The sequence below is a fragment of the Salvelinus fontinalis genome, chromosome 18 (assembly GCF_029448725.1).
Source record: "Salvelinus fontinalis isolate EN_2023a chromosome 18, ASM2944872v1, whole genome shotgun sequence".
Classification (NCBI taxonomy): domain Eukaryota; kingdom Metazoa; phylum Chordata; class Actinopteri; order Salmoniformes; family Salmonidae; genus Salvelinus; species Salvelinus fontinalis.
Window position 1 is genome coordinate 38,747,619 of NC_074682.1, and position 14,988 is coordinate 38,762,606.

The following is a 14,988-nucleotide window of genomic DNA, read 5'->3' on the forward strand; positions in this document are numbered from 1 at the left end:
TACGCATGATGTATCAACCTATAATATGATTCTGGCCTGCCATGGCAAAATTATATTCTAATGTGGCCTTCCATAATTGCCCAGGCCTGCATTTGACTATGCTCAATGCATCTGGTGAATGGTGGTGACATACTGTAGGCCTACTTCAAGGTTGCGGTGGCTACAGAAAAAGTGTCCTTATCATTATAATAACTGTACGTCCTTTGTGAGAGATTTTCCTCATCCACATACTTACAGTATTTCAATACAGTCACTGACATCTGACCTGCGGTCTATGGGGCTTTGGTCTAAAATCATCTTTGAAAACGATAGGCAAATCTTATGGACATTCTCCAGAAAGCACACATTTTTATACATTCTTAATAAAAAAAATCTGTCAGGGCTTTGTGAGTATGTGTTGAGGTGGAGGAGTCAGAGGAGAACAGGCTTGTTTGGGCACCTGGGAGCCAGTGGTCCATGGACCTGCAGGTTAATCCTGGTCTACAGGTGAGCTCCTTCTCCACACACTAATGAGTAGCAATCTAGGTGTCTCCATGGCCTGGCGGCCAAGTGGTAGGGATGCTTGTGCTCTTGGCAGATAACAAGGATTTTAACACGCTTGGTGCTCAGCAATAACACTGCTCCTCCACGCTCTGAGACACTCTGATACGCAGTGCTACATCGACTCCCAGCCCCCGACACACCCAGAGGGATTGGCAGGGTTTCATCCCCATGCCATCGTGCAACGCTGTGAAGCGCTCCCCGGGGGCCACTACCCACTCTACACCGCGCTGATACCGGTGAGGTGGATTCCATTAAGACTAAAGAGATAAATGCACCGAGTGGCTCACCTCATTCTCCTCCTCCACCTCGTTCCTGATTGTGCACGGAGTTCCAGATGAAAAGAGAAGAGCATGTTCCTCTTAAGCCTCTCTGCTGGCTGGGTCTGAGTGCTGCCATGGGCACACCATTCATTGCTTTACAAGACCATTTGCTCCAAGAAAACACCAACATGCAATGGCACTGTGATAAGGCGTCTCCCCCTTTTACTTGTTCCCACAGCCCTGAAAAATCCAGAAGCTACACACATTACAAGTCTACTATACTGTATTGTATATGACCTGGGAATCTATGATGTGGTGTGTATAGGTTCACTTGTGAGCCAAGGGTTTGTCCACCTCTTGGACATATTATGTTATGCACTAAAGCCCTCTTCATACCTGGTGCTAACATGCATCCTGTGTCCGGATTGTGTCCACATTCTGATAGTGCCAACATTTTCAGACAGCTGCACACCACATTTACCACACAATTAACCACATGTTAATGCAAGGTGTAACCTGGACTCTCTGAACATGCACAACTCACCGCTGAAGTCAGAATCCATAGTATCCATGTAGATGTGCAAACTAAAGGAAGGTGTGTGGATGTTGTAGGCGACTCAATAAAGGAAACATAATTTGACCAACTCTATGATCTATTGAAAACTGCAACTTCATTTTGAAAGTCTCAATATATGACAATAACATACAGGTTGAATAATAGAAAATACAGTAAAATATATGATGATAAGGAGACCCTTCTGAAAAACACTTATTGATTTGTGTCTATACAAATGTAAAGATGATTAGAATGGTGGCATGATCTCATTTGTTTACTATGGCAAGCAAGTAACCCTATTCTATAGTCATGCATTTTTGTCATGCATTTTTACCCCCACCTGTCAATCAAATTCTGTAAGAACAATTCTACAAATTATGAGAGATGTGTCAAAAGAAAGTAGGAATAGAATGGGAGTCTCTCTTTTATATCTATAACAAAGCTTTGTTCCATTGCTATATACTTACAAAGAAAGCATGGTCGTAATCGTGCATACAAAGTGCATGCTGCTGTTGCTGGGAACAAATGTAGGCTACACAAAACCAAAAGCTCTTACCTGTCCAATGAATCTCTCTTCTGAACGATTCCAAATCCGACAGGTTACACAGATTAGGTCAGGCACTTCATATCCTTGGTGATACTTTCAATAAATATCGTGTTATCGTGCCGAATAAACAATTCGTGGATACTGATGATGGAGGAAGGAAGGACAAGGGATGAGAGTGAATGAAGTTTTCGCGCCTCGCAGCTGCGGCGCGCATGAGTAACTGTCCTTGGTGCTGAAAAACACTCGGAGGAGCGTCTACCCACCTTTTTACACACCTCTGGTACTAATTTAACCTGTCTAGGATCAGCGTGGCGCTAGCGGCACACCCCCCCCCCCCCCACTGAAAAACCAGTGCCGCGAAATTCAAAAAAAATATTTTTTTAAAATATTTAACTTTCACACATTAAAGTCCAATACAGCTAATGAAAGACACAGATCTTATGAATCCAGTCAACATTTCCGATTTTTAAAATGTTTTACAGGGAAGACACAATATGTAAAGATGTACATCTATTACCTAAAAACACATTAGCATATTCCACCATCTTTTATTTGTCCACCAACACCAGTAGCCATCACCAATTCGGCTAAACTAAGATATTTATAGCCCCTAACCAACAAAAAAACTCATTAGATGACAGTCTGATAACATATTTATGGTATGGGATAGGTTTTGTTAGAAAAAAGTGCATATTTCAGGTATATGGCATAGTTTACAATTGCACCCACCATCACAAATGGACTAGAATAATTACAATGAGCAACGTGTTTACCTAACTACTAATCATCAAACATTTCGTAAAAATACACAGCATACACGAATCGAAAGACACAGATCCTGTGAATACAGACAATATTTCAGATTTTCTAAGTGTCTTACAGCGAAAACACAATAAATCGTTATATTAGCGTAGCACATAGCACATAGCAGCCCAGCATTGATTCTAGCCAAAGTGAGCGATAAAAGTCAACATCGCCAAAAGATATTAATTTTTTCACTAACCTTCTCAGAATTCTTCCGATGACACTCCTGTAACATCACATTACAACATGCATATACAGTTTGATCGAAAATGTTTATATTTAGCCACCAAAATCATGGTTAGACAATGTGAAATGTAGACAAGCTGGTAAAGAAAACGTCCTTGCGCCACTTAGACAGTGATCTACTCTTATACATAAATACTCATAAACGTGACTAAAAAATATAGGGTGGACAGGGATTGATAGACAATTTAATTCTTAATACAATTGCGTTATTACATTTTTTAATTTATCCTTACTTTTCAATACAGTTTGCGCCAAGCGAAGCTACGTCAAAAAACATGGCGTCCTAAGCCACTAAAATGTTTCGACAGAAACACGATTTATCATAATAAAAATGTCCTACCTTGAGCTGTTCTTCCATCAGTATCTTGGGCAAAGGATCCTTTCTTGGGAGAAATCGTCTTTTGGTGGAAAGCTGTCCTCTTGCCATGTGGAAATGTCAACTACGTTCGGGATGAACTGAAAAGCGTTCCCAACTTTTCACATCGTTGCAAAAATAAATGTCCCAAAATCGCACTAAACGGATATAAATTGCTATAAAACGCTTTAAATTAACTACTTTGTGATGTTTGTAACTCCTATAACGAGTGAAAAGATGACCGGAGAAATATAACAGGCTAAACTAATGCTTGGAACAGGAGAGGGTCGGTGTCTTCCACGCGCGTTACGCAGCAAGAAAAGACTTGCTAGCTAAAGGTTTTTTTCATTTGTAGTGCCTGTGAACGAGCAATCGAGCCCGTTGGAATCGTCATCACGTAAAGGCATCCAGGGGAAGACGTAAGAAGTGTCCGTATAGTCATAGCAACGACAGTGCCCGTTTAAATGACTTCAGAAAAGTGGCCAACGTTTCTCAAATCTGACTCCATGTCAGGGAAATTGCTGTAGAATGGGCTCTGTTCCACTTAGAGACAAAATTTCAACTCCTATAGAAACTATAGACTGTTTTCTATCCAATAATAATAATAATATGCATATTGTACGATCAAGGATTTTGTGGGAAGCCGTTTAAAAAATTAGCCACATTAGCATAAATAGTCTAAACAGCGCCCCCATCCCCAACAGGTTAACATTATACTCACTTGAGTCCATTCAGATTACTAACCGCGCGTCCACACCTCATAACTCAGCTGTGCAACAGATCTTATTTGATAACAAATGAGACAAGTGTTATCAATGAGCCTGGTAGAAAGGATGAGTCGAGGAATGAAACATATCTGATCCCGGTTGCATGATCTGTTAAGGAGTCAACTCATTCCTTCACCATGCATAGCTTTACACTTTTAAAACGGTCACACGAGTCCATAGGATATCATGTGAACTGAACTGTCATATTGACAGCCACAACAGAAGGCAACAGACCGAACGCCTGTGGATGATAGCAACCCCCGAATAGGTGTGTCTGTGGGCTATCAAGCCTGCACGTTGTGAACGACCACCCTGACAATCAATACAGATGCTATTGATTAATTTAAATCGGCGCAATAAGAAACGGGTCGTAGTCTTTCTCAAAAGTTTAGATTAGTTCTAACTGTTATCATGTATAGCCTAATAATAGCATATTACAAATTCATTGTGGTATTAGGCTAGTACTAATACAATAAGAATAATTAGAATACAGATGATGTTATCCTAGTAGCTTTTTGCATTCTGTTTTCGAGAGCTGTTGATTAGGATGCGCTGAGCATGTAAATGTGGAGAAGCTCAGGGAATCGTCTTGATTTTGTTTAACCGAACAAGCAAAACTCATAACAGCAGCTGTTCGGAGACTGCTTAGCTGCATCGTTAGATTTCTATTTACAGTCCACGCACAAGTTCTGACACGGGAGTGGAGACGAGGGAGAGCGCGAGGTGGCTCCCAGGTGGTAACCCTGCGCGCACGGGATATGGACTCTCGAGATCACTAAATGATGTGTTGTGACCTCTAACCCTCTTCTGCCAAAAACCACATTCACACAGTCAGGGAGGGGCTATCGACTGGTTTTGTATGCGACGTCACCCATCTTCATACATCCACTGGAATAATATGAATTATAATTGACAACATAGGGAAGGCCATATCTCCATGACCTCAAAGCTCTCAAATGTAGGCTAACCCATGTGGGTTTCACTATTAATTAAATCAGTTGTCAATGCAGTGTAGGCCTTATGCAGCTACTCTCCTAATTTGACTGTGGATAACTGGTGGAGTGCCAGATTAAACAATTGTGATTATATATAGCAGACATTCTGTATATGTCAGCCATGACAGTGTCGATCAATTACTCTTCAAATTGAAAATACAGATCTGTATGTGGTATAGGCTACAATTTCATTCGATTCATCAGACAGATAATGACTAAGACGAAAGGGTAAATCTGTGATTCAAACATAAAAAAGCGATCACCCCGCCACTGCTTGGTAAACAGCATCACACATATCCCTATAGACCACAAAGTGGATGCCCAGAGACCAGGGGATGACTACCTACTTGAGTTTAAAATGTAAATATCCCAGACTCCAACATCACGAAAATGACAATGATAATAGTAAACCCTCCCTTAGTCAGGGCTTTTAGTTGCCTCTGGCATATTTAACCTCTGAAATTGAACAAAATATTATAAATGAGTCTCAGATGTTTGGTGATTACGTGCATGCTTAAAGCGCCAATCCATGTGGAAGCAAATCCACATTGATGCACCAAGTGATTGGAGCGGGACTGGACTCTGGATGGTTCTAAATGTGGCCCATAAAGGATGGAAAGCGAAGTGATTGAAACAAAGCCCAGTAATATAAAAGCGATGAGACTGATAGAGAATTCACGGCACGGTTTCTTAATGATGACATTTTCTTGGGATGGAATTCAATTATTGATTCCAGAATTGCACACCGCACTTTAAGAAATGCTGTGCATTTTCTGCATGAAGGGATTTGACAGTGTGAATTTTGGTTTGACAATAAGACTATAGACTCCAGAATTTCCAGATGTTATTTTTTGTTCAATAGAGATACGTACATGTCATATACCTTTATGTGCACTAACTAATATAATAGGCACATTCATTTGGGGTTCAACACCTGAGGAAGTGGAAACTCAAAACACATGAACTAGATTGCTAACTCTAAATATAATACCCAATGCTAGTAGCCATGTATTTATCCAACAGTAAATGTATTGTCCTAAAAAACTTAGCAGTTGTAGGCTACTTGTCACACCCTGATCTGTTTCACTTGTCCTTGTGATTGTCTCCACCCTCTCCAGGTGTCGCTTATTTTCCCCAGTGTATTTATCCCTGTGTTTCCTGTCTCTCTGTGCCAGTTCGTCTTGTATGTTTCCAAGTCAACCAGCGGTTTTTCCCGTTCTCCTGCTTTTTGTATTCTCCTTTTTCTAGTCCTGCCAGTTTTGACCCTTGCCTGTTTCTGGACTTTGTACCCGCCTGCCTGACCATTCTGCCTGCCTTGACCACGAGCCTGTCTGCCACTCTGTACCTCCTGGACTCCGATCTGGTTTTGACATTTTGCCTGTCCACGACCATTCTCTTGCCTACCCCTTTGGATTTATAAACATTGTAAGACCTCAACCATCTGCCTCCTGTGTCTGCATTTGGGTCTCGCCTTGTGCCTTGATACTACTACTACTACCCATGAGACCTTTGTCCTCGCAATGGCCGGTGCACTGCTCCATATTTCAAACCCATATCAAATATCTTGGTAAAATAGTTGCTATTGAGATCAATAATGAGAGTTGAGAAATACAAATTATACCTACAGAGCGCTGAGACCCTCCTCTGTTCCACAGGGACAAGGGGACGAAGTTTCCAAAGCTGTGTCTTTCCCGCAATTTCATATGGACATGTTATATGTTCAGAACACATTTTTCTGTTGAGCGCATGAGGGAGAGTGGCTCGCTCATCACAGCAGCAGGCCCCAGGCACAGGGCAGACACTTTCAAGCAGGAATCCTGAAGAGATTGCACTTTACTGTTTGACCAAATCATGGTTTTAGCCGCCTAAAAAAAGTTGAGTGAGGTAACAATGTTTATAGGCACCCATTCCGTTTTTTGCTGATGCAGTTTTTGACTTTGAATGTGAAATCTCAGCTCAGCCCATCAGAAAACCGGTCCATCTTGGTAGGGGGGCTGGCAGTTTCCCACTGATCAGCCAAAGGCTCATGATAGATTAGTATGAGAGTAATTGCCCCAAAATATTTACAAAAATATCTTAACAGGACCATGGGCTGCCGGCCATGTAATCTTAGAATTCTTTTGGTATAAAAAAAAATGGTCCAGCCCATCTGACATCCGCCCGTGATGGATACACTGTTGGACACACCCTGATTGAATGCATAGGTTAGCCTAATGATACAATTGTAGTTGAATGTGCAACAAGCTCTCACGCAGAATTAGAAGTTCATCCACATTCTCCAAACGTCAAATTTCGAAGTTGCTTCAAAAGTCGAATTTTGAAGTGTTTTTGTTACTGCTCTGTATTTTTCCAAATTTAGAAATTAAAGGTTAAGTATAGGCACTCATTCTGAATGGTTAAGGTAAGGGATAAGGTTTGGGATAGGGTTAAAACGAAAGATAAAAAACCAGTGTCCACAACTGGGATCAAACACACAACCTTCTCTCGAGTCAAGGGTTAAGGTTTGGGATAGGTTTAACCCCCCCTCCACAACTGAGATGTAACACAAACTTCTGATCCAGAGTCATGGGATTACTAAAGCCTACTTGATGGTAGTGCTCACTGTTAGCCCTAGTGGCTGGTTTTGAAGACATTTCCCGATGTTCTCAGGACATGGATAGACATCCAATTTCTACTTCAATCTTGAACACTTGGCTGTAATGTGACAACTGATTCTCTGTTAATGAGACAATCAATAGTGATGATTGGCCAAGAATGTCTGCATCAGATTAAGTGTTTTAAAGAAATTAACAACAGTATTTATTTATGGCTGTGTAAAAGCTCTATTAAATGCTCTGAGGAAGTTAGGCATGCTTTCCACACAAAGCCTATATAACTAGCAGTAAACTTCCAAGACATTAGTCCCTCACCACAGACTCAGAGGGTCCTATAGACTAATGTTAAAGTGAATGTTCCAATTTAATATAATCATTAGAGTGGAAAGGGTTTTAAGATAAGCCTTAACAGCTAATTAACTTCAGCAATTTAATTGTTAAGTTGAAATCCCACTCAATACAGAAGGCTTACTCTACATATCATAAAGGCTAAAGGGCCAAGTTTTTCCCCATAGTCACTTTAGGTCTGGCCAATTCCTGATGTGCTGACGTGTAGCACTTTGCTGCCTCTTCCCTCAGACAGAGAATGACCTGAGAAGCACTGACCATGTGGAGCTGTGAATGTAGACTTCCAAATATGGCTATGAACAGAGGCACTGGGATAATAGCTGCTAATAACTGCTCTTCACACACAGATTGTGCATATTGATTTCCTCCTCTGTCCTAAACATCTATTCCTTCAAGAGATTGCTAAGACACATTTTTCCTTCACAAAGGGATTGCATGGCGGTGCAAGTTATATCGCGGATATATTATACCATTAGAGATGCCATTTATTCATACTCCCTCTTTTATTCAGTCTTTTGAAATCTCTTCACTAAGCCCATCTCTGAGCCTCCTTATAAAAAAAGAGAGGAAATGGTAGTCAATACAGGCCTCCAAGAAATTACAGAAAAGTATGAATGGTCATGAAAGCTGGTTGTATAAAATAAAGTGTTAAGTTAATAGGTGCTTTGGGTCCATCTGTAATTTCCTCATATAATACCCCTCAATACTTATGTGAGGCAAGGTCTTCTTCAGAAAAGAGACAATGATAGAGACTTTCATCAATGAAAAAGCCACAAAGTCTGACATGGTGAGGTTGGACCCAGGTGCAGATAAGAGACCAGACAAGGAATCAGTGGTTAAGGATAAACATAATACTTTACTAGAAACAGTAGGCGCAGGATCACAGTACACTTGAAAAAACAACAACCACTAAGTCTCAAACTCACTCAGGAAACAAACACACACGGTAAACAATTCAAGCTTCTGCAAAGAGAAATAGAAAACACACCTCTTTTAAAGTGAAAATCATAATGAGTAATGGAACACACCTGAGTGTCATAATTGTCTCTAGGGTGGTCTCTCTGCCGCCTTCTGATGACAGGTGGAACCATGACACAGAGGATGAGTTTTCAGAGCTGTAGCGTGAGCAATAGAAGAATATCATTTCACTGTCTGAATACTAAAGGTATACAAACATAACATGCATACAGTATTGATTGTCTGTATAGATACAGAAAAAAAGAAAATTGCATATGATCTTTTATTGCAGACAGAAAAACACCCATGGCATTGTACATTATCTCCATCACTCAAATCCCAAGACGAGAGACCAAACAGAATAACATGTGACAACAGCAAATGGAGTGTGCCCAATGTCTAGATCATAGGATTATCATGCTATAAAGGAAGTTGTTATATCTAAAATAAGGGAAGAACTCAGTATATCCCTGATTCAAGTCGAAAAGTAAAGAATATATTGGTACACATGACAGACCAGAGTAGTTGAACAAGTTTCTACACCGGAAACACCTAGGCCAAAGGAATAGAACAGATCATCTGAAAGGTGAAGACTTCAAATATGTTCTATTGATTGGCTATATGCTTAAACTATAAATCTTACAGATGAATACAAATACTGTTTAAGACTGTTGCCATCTCATAGTTGCATTGTAAATCCTAGCCCTTGATGACTTTGAGTCTGAACTGACTTTCACCTAAAGCCCCTCTTACAGTTCTATGGATTGTCTTCAACACTCCGTTTAAGCCTTGCTTTCCCAGACTTTTAAACCCATTTCAAATTGAGGGCAACAGCAAAATAACCTTGTTAGGCTGTTATTCATGTCAACATGAATAAGGCAGATATTGCTTTAGATACCCTATTGTACAATACTTGCTCTGGATTTTTCTGGTCACTACGTTATGTGAAAAGTCATCATAAGAGTATTCAGAAAATATTGTAACCAAAGCAAGTAGGTAGCATCTCAATTGTTATGATATGTAGGTTGATAAAATTACAAATCCTTCACAACTAAATGCATACAATTCTTTCATATAATGGTTGTTCAACTTAATCCAGTGGTCACCAACCTTTGAGTCAAGATCACTTTCGCAGTCAAAAAGCATGCAGCAATCTACCGCTCAGATTGCTTTTTAAACATGACTTAAAAAATGTAACCTTAACCTAATAAAAACAGTTCTGTAGGAATGAGGTTGTGCAGTAGGCCTAATACAGTGAACTGCCAATATCGTTCTTCTCAGACCATATAGTGGCTTGCGAAAGTATTCACCCCCCTTGGCATTTTTTCTATTTTGTTGCCTTACAACCTGGAATTAAAATAGATTTTTGGGGGGGTTTGTATCATTTGATTTACACAACATGCCTACTACTTTGAAGATGCAAAATACAAGAAATAAAAAAACAAGAAATAAGATAAGAAACCAGAAAACATGAGTGTGCATAACTACCCATCCAAGACATTTAAATGTTTCCCCTTAAACCACTCGGATATTGCTTTAGCAGTAGGCTTAGGGTCATTGTCCTGCTGGAAGGTGAACCTCCATCCCAGTCTCAAATCTCTGGAAGAGTGAAACAGGTTTCCCTCAAGAATTTCCCTGTATTTAGCGCCATCCATCATTCCTTCAATTCTGACCAGTTTCCCAGTCCCTGCCGATGAAAAACATCCCCACAGCATGATGCTGCCACCACCATGCTTCATTTTGGGGATGGTGTTCTCGGGGTGATGCGAGGTGTTGGTTTGTGCCAGACATAGCGTTTTCCTTGATGGCTAAAAAGCTACATTTTAGTCTCATCTGACCAGAGTACCTTCTTCCATATGTTTGGGGAGTCTCCCACATGCCTTTTGGCGAACACCAACGTGTTTTCTTTTTTTTCTTCTTTAAGCAATGGCTTTTTTTCTGGCCACTCTTCCATTAAGCCCGGCTCTGTGGAGTGCACGGCTTACAGTGGACATATACTCCCATCTCCGATGTGGAGCTTTGCAGCTCCTACAGGGTTATTTTTGGTCTCTTTGTTGCCTCCCTCATTAAAGCCCTCCTTGCCTGGTCCGTGAGTTTTGGTGGGCGGCCCTCTCTTGGCAGGTTTGTTGTGGTGCCATATTCTTTCCATTTTTTAATAATGGGTTTAATAGTGCTCTGTGGGATGTTCAAAGTTTCGGATATTTTTTTTTATAACCCAACCCTGATCTGTACTTCTCCACAACTTTGTCCCTGACCTGTTTGGAGAGCTACGTGGTCTTCGTGGCGCCGCTTGCTTGGTGGTGCACCTTGCTTAGTGGTGTTGCAGACTCTGGGGCCTTTCAGAACAGTTGTATATATACTGAGATTATGTGACAGATCATGTGATACTTAAATAAAGTCCACCTGTGTGCAGTCTAACTAATTATGTGACTTCTGAAGGTAATTGGTTGCACCAGATCTTATTTAGGGGCTTCATAGCAAAGGGGGTGAATACATATGCACGCACCAGATCTTATTTAGGGGCTTCATAGCAAAGGGGGTGAATACATATGCACGCACCACTTATCTTTTTTTTCTTCTTCTTTTTTAACAAGTTATTTTTTTCATTTAATTTCACCAATTTGGAATATTTTGTATATGTCCATTACATGAAATCGGGAAACGGGAAAACATCTTCCGCCTGATGGCAAAAGTCGAGTCACACTGCATCTGCCTCATGCACAAACTCATGTTGTTCCTATGACCAAAGAAAGTTAAATATTCCTTGATATTAAAATAGACATGATGAGATGCAAATAATAATAAAAACACAGAGCTATTGATACACTTGGCTACTCATTCATTCACTCATTCAGCTGCATTGAGAATGGAAGCAGGGAGAAGCGTGTTTTATGTTTTGTAATAGCGTTGAATAAAAACAGTGTTGACAGTGCTGAATACAAACATGGACATGAACTCACTCATAAAAGCATCAGCTATTTGCTTTATTATTTGACAGTCTCTCTATGGTCATTGTTTTAAATTATATGAAATCTCATATAGGCTAGTATAAAACTTTACTGTGGCCGGGGTCCTGGAAGCTGTATGCACATGATTTGAGCTATCCGATTGGTCAGTCAGTAGGCACACTTGATTTAGCCACAGATCCCACGGTCCACAGGGTAGGCGGAGTTAGTCTTTTCAGACAAATATAATGGTTAAAAATGGGAACACTTCTCCTCCCCGGTGCACAGGGCTTCTGAATCAAGTGCACCTACAGTACCACCAACAGCACAACACAAATAATAAAAAAGGAGAGGCAGCCTATGTCATAGCCTTTATCGTTGGCTTTTCAGTTAGGTGATCGACTAGGAATGCATCGATCGACCGGTTGGTGACCACTGTCTTAAACTATACTGTATTCGATTATATACAGTATATTCAATTATATATATATATATAAACAAATGATCTTACATAAAATGTGTGCCTACTATGATGGGAGATGATTAAACATATTGGACACAATGTTACTAATATAAATACTTCAATCAAAAGAAATATTGACATTCATAAGTCCCACAAGTATATTGCAACAATATTTTTGTCCACTCAAAGAGTGTATCACTTTCTACTGGTGAATCTATCATGTCCTACAACAGTTCTGTTTAATGTTGATCAACCAATCTTTGTTTTGTCATTAACTCTCACAGACATTACAGTTTAACATACAGGAAAGTTCAAAAGGTCCAGAAATAGATGGCATGTCTGTCATGATAAATAGTATGGCTACAGATCCACCAACAAGTTGACATAAAAGACAAGATTAGCTGAAGAAATATCGCTCCCACCTTAAAAGGATTAAACCCGAGGAGTTTGCTCCATCCATCCTCTTCTACTCCTCTCCATCCCCTACGGGCTCCCTCTCCTCAGCTACAGCCTCTACTGGGGCTTCCCTGGCTTCTTCCTTCACTGTGGGGCCTTCCTCCTCCCTCCCCAACTCTATCTCCAGCTCCTCCACCATCTCTTCCACCAAGTCCAGTTCCTCAAAGGAGGAGCCGCTGCCCACTGACTCGCTGGAGCCCCTGTCCCCGTGCCCCTTTTCACTTGACTCCCTGTGCTCTCCACCCTGCCCCTGTTCGACCTCGTCCCCCTGGTCCCTGTGCGGCAGAGAGGAGGCGGAGGACGGGGCCAGAGACGTCTCTGTGCTCTTTGACTGCGCCTGGCTGCTCAGCTTGCTGCTGATATCACTGTGGGACTCTGCACCTGCAACCACAGGAAGAGAGGTGTCAGGTAAAACAGCGAATAGATGTCAGTTCAAAACTAACCATCTACAGAGCCAGAACGTCATGAACAAAAGTGTAAGGGCTGTATTCAATCTGTATAGCTGAAGCATTACAGATTGCATGATAGAAATGTAAAGGTAATTTCCAATTAACCCATACAGTGAACGCAGTCTCCGCTAACACGTGAACATTGCCTATAAATTTCAATCACACTGGAATGCTGAACTTCCGTGATACGGATTGAATAGGGCCCTAAGTCCACACTCATTAACTGTTGTGTTTTGTGTCTTCCTACTTATTATAATTGAAGACAAGTACACAAGAGCAACAAAGAGACAAAGAGTAAAAGAGAGAGTGAGAGAGAGAGAAAAGCTAGAGAGGGTAAATGTTAAGGAGAAAGTGAGAGCAGACAGAGGCACAGAGTTGGCATCCTGACAAGGTACTCTCCTTAATCTATCTGGTTGGGATCTTTCCAGCTTCAAACTCATGAATTACTTCAACAACGTCACAAAAAGGGAAACAGACAAAAGATACAATTTGGGTAAGCAAGCTACAGTACAAGTACAAACCTTACCCTGTAAATTGAGACAAGCTGACTACATATATTCCCACATCACTCAACAGCTCATATAGGAGTTGACTAGCTCCATTACACACAGAGACTTCATTGGTGTCAATGCCAGATCTGCCATTGTTGTCATTTTTAAGAGAGGCTGAGAAAATTGAGCCAGTTTGAACGTGGGCAGCAACAAACGACAATAACATTGTTCTCACTCACATCCTTCCAGTTGGATCGTTTTTTAAACGAATGAGTATATGCAAGACCGCATTACAGATTTCACCTCCTAAGAAGACTAGAGGATCTTAGTGGGTGGGGGAATATTTGATATGCTGCTGTGCTTCTGTACTCTACCCCTGTTCTCTGTGTGTGTGTGTGTGTGTGTGTGTGTGTGTGTGTGTGTGTGTGTGTGTGTGTGTGTGTGTGTGTGTGTGTGTGTGTGTGTGTGTGTGTGTGTGTGCGTGCGTGCGTGCGTGCGTGCGTGCGTGCGTGCGTGCGTGCGTGCGTGCGTGCGTGCGTGCGTGCGTGCGTGCGTGCGTGCGTGCGTGCGTGCGTGCGTGCGTGCGTGCGTGCGTGCGTGCGTGCGTGCGTGCATGCGTGTTGGGCCAGTTCCTTTATTCATAAACCCAGTCACTGAGGTGTACTTCTCTTCTGGAATTTAAGGTGAGTAACTCATAGTAATAGGTTATTCTGTATGGGTCATTACAGAAAATTCTACTCCTCTCCCGAATCCTATTAAGCAATGATGAGACTGATATTATTGGTCATAAAGACAAGGCCCCATGTCGTGGAAAATTGCAAGATTATGTTATAGTGCTTGTAAAATTATATTATAATCTCTGTATTGCATTAGAATCGTTGTTTTATTCGACAGAATAGAGTATTCTGTCGACTATTGTGTGTGTGTGTTCCACTGAGGATGGGGCTCTATGATATAGCACTGACAGAGGAGATTTACGATGTCTTTGGGTAATAAAGCCTAAAGAGCATTCCAGATAGTAAAGGTAATGTTTTTGTGCTATACCGTACCAGGGTGAGACGGGTTCCAGTTTGGAGTAGGAGGGGGCAAGACACTGGTTTTTACAATGAGAACTGTTGACACAGCAGTAACTGTCTGCTATGTTTTATAGATATCTTTCATACAAATCTTAACCTTTGTGAACTGTTCCTAAGATCTGTGGTTCATCATGTA

General features: G+C 41.1%; 2 protein-coding genes across 4 annotated transcripts in view; both read right to left on the reverse strand.

The window, feature by feature from the left end:
- The window catches only part of LOC129815470 (metabotropic glutamate receptor 2-like), a 94,274-nt gene extending 89,591 nt beyond the window's left edge, over window positions 1-4,683 (reverse strand). For 2 of the 3 annotated variants that reach the window (XM_055869340.1, XM_055869342.1), the window contains exons 1-2: window positions 4,022-4,683; window positions 1,916-2,199 (exon numbers count right to left, since the gene is read on the reverse strand). The gene's annotated coding sequence lies outside the window, so the exon portion shown is untranslated. The remainder of the gene's footprint in view (window positions 1-1,915; window positions 2,200-4,021) is intronic. The other variant, XM_055869343.1, reaches the window with a different exon arrangement.
- A 4,168-nt stretch (window positions 4,684-8,851) lies between these two features.
- The window catches only part of LOC129815472 (testis-expressed protein 264-like), a 133,589-nt gene continuing 127,452 nt past the window's right edge, over window positions 8,852-14,988 (reverse strand). Inside the window, exon 4 of the mRNA XM_055869344.1 lies at window positions 8,852-13,217. Coding sequence (XP_055725319.1) covers window positions 12,847-13,217 — 371 coding nt within the window. The 3' untranslated portion in view covers window positions 8,852-12,846. The remainder of the gene's footprint in view (window positions 13,218-14,988) is intronic.